Source organism: Coenobita brevimanus, chromosome 71 (genome assembly GCF_032717465.1).
Source record: "Coenobita brevimanus isolate Jiangsu-jjx chromosome 71, ASM3271746v2, whole genome shotgun sequence".
Classification (NCBI taxonomy): Eukaryota; Metazoa; Arthropoda; class Malacostraca; order Decapoda; family Coenobitidae; genus Coenobita; species Coenobita brevimanus.
The window spans coordinates 58,766,204-58,781,651 of NC_137024.1; the positions used below are offsets into that span (position 1 = coordinate 58,766,204).

Consider the following 15,448-nt stretch of genomic DNA (forward strand, 5'->3'; position numbering starts at 1 on the left):
TGTAAGCTTCACTCTCTCACTGTTGGAACAAATCATGTGCATTTTTCCAGCTAGCACCATGTAATTTTATTCAGCTGAGTGTTATAAGAGCCTGTGTGAGATAATACAGTCACTTAACCCTCTTATGGTTAGATCAGCTATAGTATTCCATTTCAGCTGCTGGTAGATTATTGAATTACAGTATTCTGATACTGAGTCCTTGGAGCCTTAGGAGGTTAACATCCCTGTAACCTCCTAAATACACTAAATGCTGCATCGGTTCACTGTATGGGATGGGCAGTAAGGACGGTTGCTTGCCTGCAGTTGGTGATCTGCTCAGCTACACAGACTTGAGGTTAAACAACAAAAACAACTCCAGGTCAACAACGGGTGAATTGCGATAGACTTTTCAGTATCATTCCTGAATTATCCAAACCACTTTTTTCTTCAGGTGCTGAAAAATGTTTCACTTCACCAGAACAAGTAATATGGGCTTGGTCTTCACTCTGTGTCATCCTCTACCCAGGCGATGATCTTTCCATCAACACCTGGGAGAATGTCGTCATCATTTACAATCTGAAAAATGAAAACGGGGATTAACCAGTACTCCTGGGAGAAATATGTAATAATAAAAACAATAATAATGATAATAAGAATAATAATAATTGTATCATGTAGCCTCCAGCTTACTTGCATGCATTGGCCTTGGTCACCTAATGGCGCTCTCCACACAGCTCAAACTCTGACAGCCTCCCTCTTCATTCCCTTACCCCTGAGGTCACCCTCTATGACCTTGTTCCAGGTCTTTTTTGGCTTGCCTTTCACAACCCTACCCCTGCCGTTCGCACTTCTCATATCCTGCACCCAACTGCCATCCTCCAGCCTACCTACAAGCCCAAACCATCTCAATCCGCCCTTCCTCATCACAGCATCAATACACTCCAGTCTCATCTTTCTTCTCAGCTCTTCAATTGTAAACCTAGCCCTCAGGCCTCACGTTCTAGGACACACTACACATTCATCTAATCATTGTCATTTCCATACGTTTCAGCCCACGAATATCCTCTTCCTTTACTGGCCAGGTTTCGAACTCCTAACACATGCTGCATATAAAGATAATAATAATAATATTTAACAGTAATAATAATCCATCCATCATCCAATCCTACGTTTCCCCATGAGTAGCGTAGGAGCCCGAGGGCTAGGTAGTTGGTCCTGACATTTAAGATGTAATCATAATAATAATAATAATAATAATAATGTTGCAGCAGGTAAGCAATAAACCCCAACCACTCCTTGGGATATAAACCTGCACTGGCTCAATCTAATTGATGCACCTTAATTACCCACTAACATTATTTAAACTCAGACACTCCTTTAGCAAAAGGTCAGTAATCTGAGAAGTTAAAACCCTGCCCTGTAGGAAAGGAGGTCCAGATGATGATGATGATGATGATATCATTAGAAATACGATAACAATAATGTCACTATTCCCACAGCTCTGTGGTTCCCACAACGTGGATTCCCACAGCAATGTTCAAGTTACTGACAAATTAGCCATGAGGTAAGTGAGCTGACTGAATATGGAGCAGATAGGAATTAGTGTGCTTTGTGACACAGGAGGATTATGGAAGTTTGTTGGTAATAGGGTATTAGTGTGCTTATATGGTATGATTAAACTGAAAATGAATCTTAACTGGGTGGTTGTTGCAGTGCCTTGAGGTTCAACTGGACATGAATCTGGTACATCCAGGTTTAAGCTGCCCTTCTGCTGTAGTCCACCATTCTCCTTTGGGGAACAGTGAGGGAGCTAAAGGATGTTTGAACAACGTGGCTTGGCAACAGAGCTACTCAAATATACAAATGTCACTGCAAGAAGGTATCCCTCTCTAACACCTAAAATTACACAGTGAAAAAGGTACTGCTGTATGTGACTATCCCTCACTAAACCTGTGCTGTGCTCCAATCTCTCCTACTCCCCTCCAGAAACTCACCTCCTCCTTGACCATGCCATATTCAGGATCGTAACTCTTGAAGTGGAACCTGAAGGAGCCTGGCCGGTCAAACATAGCCTTGAAGTCCCGTAACCGCACTTCTCCAAGCCGCCGCCCCACTGTTGACATGAACGGGGTAACAGTACGCTCCGTGAAGTAGATCACTTTTGTAAACGGTTCACTGCCACCTGTAGAAACAGAAACAAATAAATAACCATGCTTTTCCCCACCTAAAACGTTAGAAAACTATCAACATGTCCACTGAAATGACTCCCTCAATCATCCACACTTTATACAAGCCCCACAAATCCTGGCCCCACCTTACAAAACTAAATCAGTAACATAATCATTCTGACCCCATTTCCCACCTCTGGGGAAGGGTAAGGTAAGACCCAGGAAAAGGAAATGAGAATGTTTGCATATGGAAAAACTCTCAGCAACATAACCAGTGAAATGGGCTAGTCATTCACACATGATTCAAGTTCCCAGAATATACAATAAAACAAAATAATCAAGTACGAAATAGATGAGTACAGGCAGCCCTTGTAAAACTAAAAAATGTGCTTCAAAATAACAAATTTTACTACACAACTGGTGCTGTATGCCAAAGGAAACTGGCAAAAGCTTTACAGGTATACTGCATGCCAGGTAACACGTTCATAGAGTTATACCTATCATCCACCAATCATGACTTAGGGGGTCAGTGTGACTCCATCCATCATCCAATCCTACATTGCCCCATGAGGAGTGTAGGAGCCCAGGGCTAGGCAGTTGGTCCCGACATTTAAGATGAGAGTGACCAGCCTCACTCATCCCTGAGTGGCATTATGTAGGCAATCAACCCCAACTACTCCTTGGATATAAACCTACACTGACGCAATCCGATTGGAGCACAATAATTACCCACCAAACCATCAGGTGCCAAAATTTGGTTATATGGTTACCATCAAGCGTAGTAAATGGTACAGGAAACCATTTGGCTTGTCACTCAGTGTAGAGTCACCCACATGCAGAAGGAAGAAAGAATGAAGGAAAGAAAGACAGAAGAGGGAGTATAAAATCACCCGTAGGCAGAAGGACGAGGAAAGAATGAAGGAAAGAAAGACAGAAGAGGATTGAAGGAAAGAAGGATGGAGAGGTCTGTGTGAAATTTACAAATAAATAACATCATACTGTGCAACACAACTCATCATTTTATTGAGAGGAAGAAAATTACCCTAGCCAATCAGAAGTACAGTAATTATCAGAAGGTCTATCTATCTATCTATCTATAGCCCGACGCCCTAATCCCGCAAAGGGTGGCCGCAGACAAAACGCCTCCAAGTCACTCTGTCACCCACCATTTGACTCCCCTCCCCCCAACTCACCCCCCCCCCTCCCTCATATACCTCTCAACTCCATCCCTCCACCTCATCCTCGGTCTACCCCTCCCTCTCCCTCCCTCCACCTCACCTACATACACCCTCTTAGTCAGTCCTTCATTCTCCATCCTCTTATCAGAAGGTAATGGTATGATTTTACGAACAAGTTGGACAGCTGTGTGCATAACAAGGGAACTCCAATAGGCAATCTTTCTGAAATCTGTTGTGGACTTAACCCCTCCAACCTGGTGACATTATAATAATTTCTGGATGATGATGATGATGATCATCATCATCATCCAGACCTCCTTTCCCACCCTTGGGCAGGGAGAGGAGTAGCAAAGTCCTGACTGCCCAAGTTTGCCCGATCCAATGGGCCGCACTTCCATTCACTCATCAGCCCCTGGAATCCTGGCTCCATCTGATATGCCAAAAAACTTTCCCCACATTCAGTAGTTTCATATAAATGTATCCGACAGAGTCAACCTAACATAATCTGATCCAGTTTAGAGGTATATCATGAAGGAGAAAGTATTAATGATGCTATACCTAACCCTTCCAGTTCAAAAAGTATTGTAACATGAATAAAGGTATCTGGCAACATGCATAATACAATGGAGAATGCATTACCACACTGAACAGGTTAACTGCAAAAAACATCTATGCTACACCAAGTGCCACAATCAGCTAACTACTTCCCCACAACTGACCGAAACTGTTGGAAAAAAAGAAATATCAAATGTGTAGCAAAATCTGTATCAGTGTGTTTCAGCTTGGAATATGACTCAACCAACAAAACAAAATGTACAAAAACCCTCACAAGCAAAATCTACCCCATGCTAACCGTTCATGTGTGTTCTTTTGTCGGAGGCAGAGCGAGGAGATTTGTCATTTGCCGAGCTGTTGCCACTGCCACCACCACTGCCACGCTCTATCAACACAGCTATGGCCTGCTCCAGCGTGTCCAGGGTGTGTTGGCTTGGGTCAGTGTCTCTGTGGGACAAGATTACATTATTGTAGTTGGGTTTTACACTTACTAACACTTAATGATGACCTGTTCTTTGTTTAGTCTTGCTACTTGCAGATATATTTATGGTATACAGCTTAAGGAAAGAAAGCAATGAACAAAAAGGATACTAAAGACTGTTTCAAACTCTCACTGCAATTGGCTTCTCCAAAGTTAACATAATCATCTGGAGGTAGCAAGAATATAATGAATTACATATCCCTGGACTGAAGAGAATTAACATTTGCGTCTCCTTCTCACAGTTTATCGTGTGCACATTACTGCTACTCTAGTGCATAATAATATTTCATGAAACACAATTCATCATCACAGCTTGCAGGGAAGTGTCAGCAAAGTATTAATCACAATCATACAACAATAAGCTTAAGGAAATATTAAGGGTTGTAGTAAAGGAAGGTGATAAATATAAACACCGAGGCTAGGTCGCGAAAGGCAGACCAAAATATACCTGGGACAAGGTCATACAGTGTGACTTCAGGGATCAGAAGCGTGAAGAGCTGCCATTAGGTGACCAAGGCCGATGCATGCATGTTGGAGCCTTATAAACGATATGAATAAACAAACATCCTGTGGCTGTTGTACCCATGGGCTCACCCGAATGTGAACTCAGCAGACTACAGGAAGAGGTTGTCCCTTGCCAGCAGTTCACATTCCCCCTTTCAGGAGACTGGTAAGGAGGTGATGAATTTTTGCATAACAAGACAGCAAAACCTTCCGATTATATTGGTACCACTGTGAAGGCATCCCTTGCCAGCACCAGCCCTATAATAACAATGATACTGACCTGAAGTTTGCTCTGAGTGATGTGATGGCATCCCTCACCAACTGTAGCTCCTCCCTTGCCCCTCCTCCCCCTCCCCCACGCCCTCCTGGACTCTCACCACGTACACCACCTCTCTTTCCACTCTGCCAACAGAGAAAGACAATCATCATCATCGTTACTAAACTATAACACATTTATTTTAACCTGATAAAAGATTCCTAACCCCTTTCGGGTCCGCTGACAGCCAAATGCTGTGAAACTAAATGGCTGATCTAACTAGTAACCATGGAGATTCATTTCTACCTCCTAACAACAGCTCAAAAAATTTTATGCTATCTGACTTAGTATCATTAAAATATCTGGGAGTGGCTCACTTCCATCAGGTAAAAACAAACCAACTATATCCATGATGGCAATATGACCCCCCCCCTCTCTATATTAAAAAAAAATAATAATAATTAAAAAAAAAATAAAGCATCCCCACTGAGATTACAAAATCATGTTCTTTATTTCTCTATTACTGTATACTTAGGGCTTAAATAACAACAAATTCTCAAAGTCAATCAGAGCTGATTATGAGACAAAAGATGAAAGAAGAAAAGACAAAACATGCACCAAGATGATATGACACATGAAACACAGTTAACTGAAGAACAAGAAAAAGAAAGCAGAAGCCTCTTGCCGACCTGAGCAAGTCGTAACGCATCATCAAGGTGGACACGTTGAGTTTGGATGGTGCGATCACGATGCTGTACCTGTTGCCGCAGCTCATTAATTAGGCTCTCCCGCTCCTCCACCACGCGTGCAAGTTCGGCCTGAAACATTCCTTTAGTTTTAGTCTGGGCAGACCTGGGGGAGGTAAAGAAAAGTTTGATTATGTTAACATATGGCTGTGTCCCCAAACTCATATTGACCCAATGGACTGCAGGAAGTTGCATTTCTCTTGCAATTCATCATCTCTTTCTAAAGGGGTAGAGAGGGGCTATGGGACATTTATGTACATAAAATGAGCAGCAAAGCCTCTTGGGTATACTGTAATGGTGTTACCACAGGAGGGTGTCCCTCTCTAGCACCCAAGTTAATATGCATCACTATCACAAAACAGACAATCCCTCAACACACCCAACATCACAAAACAGACAAACCCTCAACACACCCAGCATAATAACACTGGTATAATATAAAACTAACTCACCTTCTCAGCCTGAAGTGCCTGTTTTTCCAGTGAGAGGTGCAGCAGCTCCTGTTTGACTGTGGCGGCTGCTGTCTTGTCCAACAGCTCTGAGCCACGTGACACCTGGCTCAGACGACCCTCCTGTACTCCACGTGCCGGACCATCAAGCTCCTGGGGGTGGTGAAACAAGGTCAATTGGAGAAAATGGGTGGGGATGAAAGGGAAGATAAGCAGGAGGGAGGAAGCAAAGAGGCTGAAGATAGAGTGAGAGTATGGGGGACAGGCAGATGGTGGGTTAGCATGCTGAAGGTGGAGTGAGGGGTAGGGGAGAGACAAAGGGTGGCTTAGGGGGGAGAAGGGGGGGAGTGATAGGTTGAAAATGGAGGTACATGGACGGGATGGGGAGGGAGGCAGTGCGTGGTGGGAGGACAAATAGAAGGGGAAAGGATATGAAGTGGGGTACAGCTATGCCACACCTTGTCCAGCCAACCCTCCTGCACTCCTCTGGAGGTACATCAAGCTCCTGGGGGTTGCAGAAAGAGGTTATGGTGGGGCTGAAGGAAGGTCGAGGGAGGTACAGAGGGGAATTAAGGAGGGGAGAGGGAAGGAGGTTTGTGGAACAGCCTGAAAAAAAAGAGCAAGAAGTAAAGAGAACGGTTGGGAAGGTACGGGTGGGAGCCAGAAGCAAAGAGGAAGGGCAGGGAGGTAGAGAAGGGGGATGAAGTCAAGAGATGGAAATATGGCTGGGGGGAAAAAAAAAAAAAAAAAAAAAAAATGTGAGTGAGGCTGAAGGTGATGTGATGGGGGAAAGTTCAGAGGGGGAAGAATGTAGACGGATGTGGTTAAGGTGGAAGGAGGGAGAAGAAGGCAGAGGGTGAGAATGTAGAAGAGACTGGGAAGGAAGGAGACAGGTAAGATGTACTGAAGTGGTGGGAGGAATAAAGAAAGGCAACTGGTGTTTCAAGTGACTGGATGAGTGAGAACTGACAGAAGTTTCCCCCCACCCCCCCAGGAAGAATAATTCAGTATATACTATCATGTAATTCATTTTCTTGGAAGTAAACAAAAGAAAAGACTCACAACACCAATACTTGAAATTTAAGGATTAAATACATTTAAAAGCAAAACTGTAGTACTGTCAAGTCGAGTTAAATACGCAAAACATTACATTAGAGACAACCTACCAGCAAAAATATTTACTGGGCATAAGGATATCAGATACAATATAATCAAGCAATAACGACTCTGTAAAAAGATACATCACACCAAAAAATTAATTACCGTACACAGAATATGGATGTGCCAGTGTTGTGTGGCTACCAAACATGCTCCCCATTCTGTGAAACTCCTTAACGAGGATATCACTTTGGCTATATTTCCTCAAGCATTCCTACAAACAAGTGGAGCTGAACAAAATGTGTGGCCAATGCTTGACATGAGCAGTATGAATGGCACACATACACTATTTCTTTCCAAATCAGGTGGTTAAATTTGCAGATCAAATTATGTCTATATAGTCCTGGTGTGCTAGGAAGAAAAAGCCATCTCATACATTCACATAAAGTTGCTGCATTGACACAAGCTGCTTCCTTCCTTGAAACAATCCTACAGCATGTTGAAGATGCTGTACTTCTAGTGTCTGCCTCAAATGACTAAAAAGTACAATAACTCACTGTGAAGCCATTAAAACAGTAATGGCTAGACTACTAGCACTCCCTCGATTTTAAGAATACATGTAATACTGTATAAAAAAAAAAGGGATAATGGTCTTATTATGGTCAGGGGTGGCTTGTTGACAGTATGATAATGAAACCCAGCCAATGAACAATAAGGGTGAACACTAACAAAATGCTTGAGGAAATAAAACTTTTGTCAGTGCAAGTCACTGAGCATTGGGTACCTCAGTTATCTGTCTAGTCAGTCACCTGTAAACTGGCCATTCAGTGTAAGTGTGCAGTCATTTACTATCCCAGTGGTGCAGTGATCACTCAGTAAGTCTGCTGTGCTGTGAGTATAAGTCTGTTGTGCTGGTGAGTCATTTAGTTTTAAAGTAATTCAAGAAGTCACTACTTACCACAAAAGCCATACATCTAAGCCATCTTTATGCACTCCTTCACAGTCTGTCTGCTCATATCATAATTTAGATGGCAAAGCTACACGACTTCAACTACAACAAATACCCATTACCTTATACAATACAGTACTGTGCTCAGTACTACAATAAGCAAGAATGGTGGGGTGTACCTACAGGTGGTCAAATAAGCCATTAGGTTACAAATACAAAATATTATAAAATACAGCTGTGTATACTGACACAAAAATAAATCACCAATACTGCAACATCAAGCCAACAGTACACATAAAATTAACCACAAGGGTAGGTAATAAAGTACAGTATTCTACCCACGTAACTACAGTGCAAAAGTAATACGATTCAATTTCTAAAACACAAACTCTAATATTTTCTACAGATTTCATCAGTGCACTCTGCATATATACTGTATATACCCAGCAGTGGAATAAAATGGCCACAGTTCTTCCAACAACTTTCTATTTAAAAAAAACAAAAAAAAAAAAAAAAAAAAAAGTCATAGCAGCCTTTGGGTTCTGACTTATTACAGTACAATACATCCTTGCAGTACAATCATTTGCACTGCACGGTACACCTAGTAAAAAGGCGGGGGTTGACAGTTTCTAACATTTGAGTACACAGTACAATATCTATATACAGTACTGCATAAACTGTCTAATCGTCAAAGGTGGGCTGAATCCGATGTTTTCACTGAGTAAATGGTGCTCACCTGTACAACTAAGTTCTTACAGGGAGACACCTCCTCTCAAGTTCCCCCCCCCCCTTTTTGCTGGAATTTTTGACATCGGTGAGGAGCTATTAATGTCTATGCACCTATGTGCTCCACACTGCAATGAATGTGCTAAAAAACACTAAAATCACAGAAGGTAAAAATAAAAACCTTGTTACATAGACCCCTCCTCCCTAACTGGTAAACATCCAATGATTTTTAACATTTCATCTTGGTGATTTGAGGATGAATACTTTCTAAGCAATGTTAGGTTAATACAGTATCAACATACAAGTTACTCTGAAAGTATACAGTCAACTCTAAATTATCCAGCATATACCAGCCAAGGGGGTGTCGGAGGGTGACATACTGATGGAAATTGATGTATCACCATCCCCAAACCCCCTCAAAGAGGATCTAACCCTTTATGAAACCCTATATATGCACTGTATAACTGTTCAAACATTGAAAAACACCCTTAAATGCAGTAATAATCATGATATAGTCATTGAGCTCTACTGTTCACACACACTGTACTCCCAACCCCTGGAGGCAGTTAGGTAGGGAAGGCAAACAGAAAGATGTTTGGAAGACCTAACCTTACCAAGCATGAGATGGGCGAGGTATGAGTGACAAAATTAATAAAACTGAAGACACTGGGGAGAATAAAATAACCAGAGTGAAAGAAGAATTGATAAAGCCTGAGTTGGATGGAAGGGGGGGGGGAAGGGGGGATCGACACATAAGCATTTGAGACGAGATACACATAAGGGAAACAGTATGAAATGTGCTGATGAGGGAAATCCATATTTAGTACTGAATGTGAGAAGAAAACAAAAGCCATACTGGTAACAAATTAAAAAGTAATAAATGCTGCATTTTTTAAGCACGGGGCACTGGAAGAGAGGTGAACAAAATACGTGTCCTAGGAAAACATGAGATGTCCGCAGGTTTCACACTATTACCCCTGCATTCCAATATAACATCAAATGCAAAATAGCAGAAGTAAATGATATCTTACTATCAGTGATGTGTGAAAAATATAAACTGCAAAACGAGCCAAACCAAACATCAAAAGCGGTGTTTTTGGTGGTGACTGATGGCCCCAAACATGATCCTCCAGCTTACTGTACTGTACTATTTACTGAATATCAAACAAGAAACAATACAAAACCATAAACGTAAGGAATCTGTTTAAAATGAAGCCATCTGCTGTGAATGGTGGACAAAACAAATGGTGCAAGGTAATCTTCAAGGAGACAGGCCCACCTCTTAAATATTATTATTATTTTTTTTCCTACTTTGAATTGATTCAGTGACTCTGTAAAGGCATACAGAAGTGTGTTTTCAATTTTGAAGAGGATCCATCAACAAACAAAGAAAATACAATTATAATATGTAAATGACAGGTTAGGTTAGGTCACAATGTTTAGTTAGGATGGCATAAAATAGGTTAGGTTAGGATAAATTATGTCAAAGCCACAAAAGCATTGGTTAGATATGGATAAATCAGTACAGATCAGGGTAATTTCACACCAGAAATGGCATGTTAAGATGGCATCTGCCTGTTGTCGGCGCTGTTGCAGAAAGCTTTTCAGAACTTTTAATTCCATCCATCATCCAATCCTATGTTGCTCCACGAGAAGCGTAAGAGCCCAGGGCTAGGCAAGTTGGTCCTGACATTTTTCACAACTTTAATCCATCCACCCATCATCCAATCCTACATTGCCCCATGAGGAACGTAGGTGCCCGGGGCAAGGCAGCTGGTTCCGACATTTAAGATGAGAGTGATCAGCCTCACTCATCCCTGAGTGGCATTACATGAGCAATGAACCCCAACCTCCCCTTGGATATAAACCTTCTCCGGTTCAATCTGATTGGAGTGCAATAAATACCCACTAAACCACCAGGTGCCAAAATCTGGTTATATGGTTACCACCCAGCGTAGTAAATGGTTTCCTGGTGTACAGGAAACCATTTGGCTTGTCACTCAGTGTAGAGTCACCCACAGGCAGAAGGAAGAAGAAAGAATGAAGGAAAGAAAGACAAAAGAGGGAGTGTAAAGTCATCTGTAGGCAGAAGGACAAGGAAAGAATGAAGGAATGAAAGACAAAAGGAAATAAAAATGATTTGGAGGAAAAAAAAAAAAGGGGGAGGGGGGGTAAAATAAGGTGACCCCATGTACCTCTGAAGATTACCTGGCAGAACTTATTTTTTGACTTCTCACATAATCTTAAAAATTTAGCCTGATTAGCTGTGACAGAAACTGACATAGCCTATGCCGGAAGAAGCACTATGGATAACTGAATTTATCGTATGGACCAAAATCATAAAGATGAAAGCTTGAAAAATGTACCATATCACAGTAACTTGATACAGCCTATTATTACAAAGAGACATATTACTCTAAAAATATTCCGACCAAAACCAAGACAACATGAAAAGCATCAAAAAGGTACAAAACAATAAAAATAAATAAATAAAATCTCAAGTGAGGTACCACCTATGAGAAACCGTAAATGTAACGTATGATTTTTAGTACACATACGACTCTTTTGCAGGACACAGTGTCTCCTGCCACCCACCTTCACGTATGGTATTACAAGGATGTACTGTACGCACCTGCCATCCAAGTCAACATGGACCGCAAGTCTGTCCTGCAATTTTACTGTTATCATTCATTTAACAACCTCTACTACATAAAAAATATATATATATATTAAAGGCAGAGTTTTCCCGACAAAACTGTGACCATTTGAGGGGAATTAAAGTCAACTACTGGGCAATACTCTCACCTTCCCCATGTCAAACTACAGTGGAAGGTGGCAATAATGACAGGTGAGTCCAGCCTCAAAATCAATCCGTTCACAAGTTGTTCCGGTCAGGATAAAATAGGTTAGATTTAGTTAGACTGTAATTCGATATGGTTTGATTAGAATCTTGGTGAACAGAGGGTAAACAGCTGGTGATGGATTGACCTTGGGGCTGGAAATGGCCTGAAAGTATAATGAACTACCTGGTGGTGAGAGAACCGCCTCAGCTGCCCTCCTCTGGGGTTACGCAGCAGTGCCGTTGTTGCCTGAAGGAGGGGATGAAGGCGGTGGTCGTTGCTGAGAGGGTCCCTAATACAGTCATCCTTTCCCCCAGTTTCTTTCCTGTGGCATTCTCTTCTCTGGTTCTGGTTATCTGGCTGTCCTTCCCTTCTAAGGCCCTTGTTTTCAGAGTGGTTTTTGTGATTTGGGCCTCCTGTGTATCCATCCCTCCTGTGGTTTGCGTTCTCTGTGTCTCTTCTATGGTTTGGGCTTTCTGTGTGGATTTCTCTTCTGTGGTCTGGGTTTTCCGAGCGGCTGTCCTTACTGCGGCGGTCTCGCTCCTGCTGTGTCTCCCTGAAGTTCTCTCGTCTATGTACGTTATCTCTATGACTTTCCTTGTTGTGGTGATTATTTTCAGCGTAACCCTCTCTTCTGTGGGTATCTTTGCTATGGCGGTGGCTTTTTTCTGCGTGAATTTCCTTCTGTATTGGAAAATCTATACGGCTTCCTCTACCACGTTCGCCTGCAGGTACCGCGCGGTCGTTCCTCCCCACAAGGCCATCCTTACCGCGGGACGGGCTTTCTCTGTGGGCTTCCTTGTTTTGGCGGGGATTTTCTTTACTGAATTCTAATCTGGTATGCACTTCTCTATGATTTTCCTTGCTGCGGGGCTTCCTAACTGACCCTTCCCTATTGTGGTGAGACGGTCTCAGTTTGTCCTTAGTGGGGGATGTCTTATCGTCGCCTGGGTTTGTTTTGACTGGGCTCTCCTTTCCATTATTTCTTTCTTTTTCATTGGTAGGGGTGAGGAAAGTTGGGGAGGAGCTGGGAGGGGTGAGACAGGGCGAGGGGACGCTGGGAGGGGTGAGGCAGGCTGGGGAAGAACTTTGTGGGGTGCGAGAAGGCGAGGCAGAAACGGTGAGGCTGGCCGGAGAGGTACACACACCCCGACTGGTCACCTCCGTCGGTCCCAGCAGCTGAAATACCTCTCACGTCACCTCCACACTCTAACTTTATTACAAATACTTTTACACTACGCTCTTTTCACTTCAACTTGGCATAAGACTAATATCCATTCTTCCTGAATTCTATTATAACAGATCAACACAGGTGCTAGTCACGAAAATGCAGAGCCGTAGGCTATCTCCATCTTGAATGCTGAATTATAACAAAATAGAGCCATATCTCCATCCTAAATGATGAGCTATAACAACAGACCAACACTAGAATAGGATCTAGTCATATAAGAGTGCTAAGGAAAGGACAGAGCCATACAATTACAGTCTTATTCTGCCACTGAGACGGATCTGCATGGACTAAGCTGCAAAAGGACAAAAATCTGAGCCAGGTCAAGGTGAAAAGAGTACAGGCAGAGAGCTCCTGAATCACGTTTGAGCAAAGGGGCCATTTCTACCTAAGCTTGATGACAATATTGCTGATTTAAATTTAACCCCTTTCACCAGACTACATCACTAAACGATTCTGCGCAGCCTAGAACACACAATGACGAAGGGGAAGCGCCATATCTAATCCCTCCAGTTCATAAGGTATCACACTAAACAGCCGTCCACAGGTAGCAAAGAATAAATTAATGGAGAAGTGGCTGCAAAAAGGCTAAAGAATAAACTATTTTGTTCTCTTTTAACACTTCCTGTACATCTTCCTTCCATCCCAATTCTCCTTTTGTACTCTATTTATTTAAGACTAAAACTTCCAAACAATACTTAAGACTAACTACATGCCTAAACTAAGTCAATGAGTATTTATTCTTATTTCCAGGAACAGCCACCTCTCTTGATTTTCTCTTCATGGACTTCGAAAATTAGTCTGGTTGATCAGATGCAATGATACCGATGACACTGATCTTTGGCAAAATAAATTCATCAATGTCGGTTGCTACGGATCTATGAACGTGATTGTCGAAGTTCGAGAGAGAGAGAGAGAGAGAGAGAGAGAGAGAGAGAGAGAGAGAGAGAGAGAGAGAGAGAGAGAGAGAGAGAGAGAGAGAGAGAGAGAGAGATTTTTTAACGATCGTACATTAAAGCTAGTCAAACGTGGCCCCCAGTAGGCTGTTCCTGTCACACGGCTCCTACCTGCAGTAACTACACCCTAGAAACACGCACAACCAGGCTTTCTACGTGTCACTGTGCTTCACCTACTTAGACATGACCGCGGTGTAATTCATACCGACAGCGCACAAGTTTCTTTTTTTAACACACGTGTATAGGTGCATGAATTACGCTGATGAAATAGAGAGAGAGAGAGAGAGAGAGAGAGAGAGAGAGAGAGAGAGAGAATGTCCTATTAAAAATTCAAAGATGATAACTTTGATAATTCGTATGAGACACAGAAGGTGGGTAGGAAGGTATTAGCACTTAAGATGCAAATAACTATAGTACAGAAGGCTACCATAAGCAGTAGGTAGAAAGTCCGGTAAAATGCGAGGCTGGATGGGTGAGATGGAGACTGATAGTGAGGAAGGGAGAAAGACAACGAATCGGGTGTAAGGCAGGAAAGGTGATGTGAGGGCAGGCAGGTACGAAGAGAGAAGAGTGCTTATGGGGGCAAGTAGTCAAAAATGGCGGGAATGAAGCATGAATGCAAGTGGGGAGGTAGTCTGTTGGAAGGGCTAGGTATGTTGGTAGTATGCTGGAAGGGCTAGGTAGTATGTTCGAAAGACTATATATCTTTTTTGTTTTTTTAATTTTTTTTTTTTTTTTTTTTTTAAGGCGAAGATGCACTTTACAGGCTGGTGATGATTGGCTGAATGCAACATGTCTGAATAACATTTACTAACCCAAATTTCCCCCTCACATATATGTTGTCAATTAATAATGCTAACGAGTAAAGGGATTGTGAAGTGATGTTACATTCTGCCAAGCATCACCAACCTGTCAAGCGCACCTCCGCCTCGATAAAAAAAAAAATAAAAACAATAAAAAAAAACTGAGTATAGGCTACTTAGTCCGCATAGATGAGAGTGACCTGTTGCTCTTCCCTAAATAGCATTACGTAGGCTACAAATCCCACGCGTCCCTTGGATGTAAAACCTTCTAGGCCACATCAACTGGAGGGTCTTAACTCATCACCCGTCTATCTGGTTATGTGGTTATCACTTAATTCACCCAGTACAGTATACTATTTCCTGAACTACGAGAAACTTTGGCCTGTCAGTGAAGTCACCTGAAAGTAGCACTACATCAAGTGAGTGAATGGACGCGCCTCCACCTGAGATTTTTAAGGTTGCAATGTATATAAATGATAACATGTATTAATAATTTAGTGGAGTATAACCATTAATCCACAGAAAGAGGTAT

At 42.3% G+C, this 15,448-nt stretch overlaps 1 protein-coding gene across 1 annotated transcript in view; it reads right to left on the reverse strand.

The window, feature by feature from the left end:
- Positions 1 to 480: 480 nt before the first annotated feature.
- LOC145406805 (uncharacterized) overlaps positions 481 to 15,448 on the reverse strand; it is an 87,129-nt gene continuing 72,161 nt past the window's right edge. Inside the window, exons 11-16 of the mRNA XM_080277902.1 lie at positions 6,320 to 6,469; positions 5,811 to 5,939; positions 5,146 to 5,267; positions 4,179 to 4,327; positions 1,974 to 2,161; positions 481 to 555 (exon numbers count right to left, since the gene is read on the reverse strand). Of these exons, the coding sequence (XP_080134028.1) occupies positions 481 to 555; positions 1,974 to 2,161; positions 4,179 to 4,327; positions 5,146 to 5,267; positions 5,811 to 5,939; positions 6,320 to 6,469 (813 nt within the window). The remainder of the gene's footprint in view (positions 556 to 1,973; positions 2,162 to 4,178; positions 4,328 to 5,145; positions 5,268 to 5,810; positions 5,940 to 6,319; positions 6,470 to 15,448) is intronic.